Source organism: Nematolebias whitei, chromosome 8, assembly GCF_014905685.2.
Source record: "Nematolebias whitei isolate Nwh7 chromosome 8, NemWhi1, whole genome shotgun sequence".
Lineage (NCBI taxonomy): Eukaryota > Metazoa > Chordata > Actinopteri > Cyprinodontiformes > Rivulidae > Nematolebias > Nematolebias whitei.
In genome coordinates this window covers 6,760,614-6,761,670 of record NC_056505.1, presented here as the reverse complement: position 1 = coordinate 6,761,670, position 1,057 = coordinate 6,760,614, and the positions used below count along the sequence as shown (strand labels likewise).

General features: G+C 37.3%; 1 protein-coding gene across 1 annotated transcript in view; it reads right to left on the bottom strand.

The window, feature by feature from the left end:
* Positions 1-515: 515 nt before the first annotated feature.
* Positions 516-1,057, bottom strand: part of LOC119413807 (zinc-binding protein A33-like) — a 13,508-nt gene continuing 12,966 nt past the window's right edge. The window contains exon 2 of the mRNA XM_037680870.1: positions 516-1,052. Coding sequence (XP_037536798.1) covers positions 516-1,052 — 537 coding nt within the window. The remainder of the gene's footprint in view (positions 1,053-1,057) is intronic.

The window sequence follows — 1,057 nt, the reverse complement described above, 5'->3', positions numbered from 1 at the left end:
TTGATGCAGTTTATAAGATAAGATAAGATAAGATAAGATAAGATAAGATAAGATAAGATAAGATAAGATAAGATAAGATAAGATAAGATAAGATAAGATAAGATAAGATAAGATAGAACTTTACTGATCCCTTGACAAACCTTAGTAAGTTTCGGTTTTTAACCTAAAAACCTTTAAATTGATCAATAGCTCTGTTGTTCCTGTTCTTTTGTATTTTTGCTCTTTTGCACTTAAATCTGAGCTTCAGAAATTCAGCTTTATTCAAGTAAATATAGTTTATCTAGAATTCTGAAATCTTAAATGTGCGGCACAATTTATATAAATTTCACAAAATAAATGACGTGAACCAGGAAACATGGTCAAATAAAAAAAAAAGAAAACAAAATAAATACAAATATGATGATATGTCATTAAACTCAAGTTTGTGCTCCAAATGAAACAAGCACAAAAGTCAAGTTATAATCTGGTATTGTTAAAACCTTTCTGCATGAATGTAACTTTAACGATGGTGAGCATCAGAAATGAAGATTACAGATTTTAATCTGTGTAGTTTTGGCACCTTCAGCTTTTCCAACACAGAAATAAGGGAAGAGTTTCTCAGTGAAAGTGTCTCTGTGAGTGAAGATGTGACTCATGTCTTCAGAGTCGTAGAAGAACACCTCCCCCCTGTCATAGTCCAGCTGGACCCTGAACCTCTGGAGACTCTTCTTCAATGGAAGAGACTTACCAGAACCATTGGAGTACTTCCTGTTGCGAAACACCAAACACAAGACTCCATGTTTAGGTGAAGCGAATGTCTCTCCCTTCCTGTCAAAAGTCTCTTTGACCAAACCGATCAACCAGTCAGGATGATCTCCCACCTCCACCTCCCAGCTGTGTTTCCCTGAGCTGAAGCTCTCGGAACCAAACACATTGGCGTACTTGATGTTTCTCTCTGGATTATCAGGAAGCTGCTCATTGGTGTCAACATGTCTCACACTGGTCAGATCATCAGACAGACAGAGTGATCGACTCGCAGTGTTTGGGTCCAGAATGACAGGACTGAAGTGGACCTTGT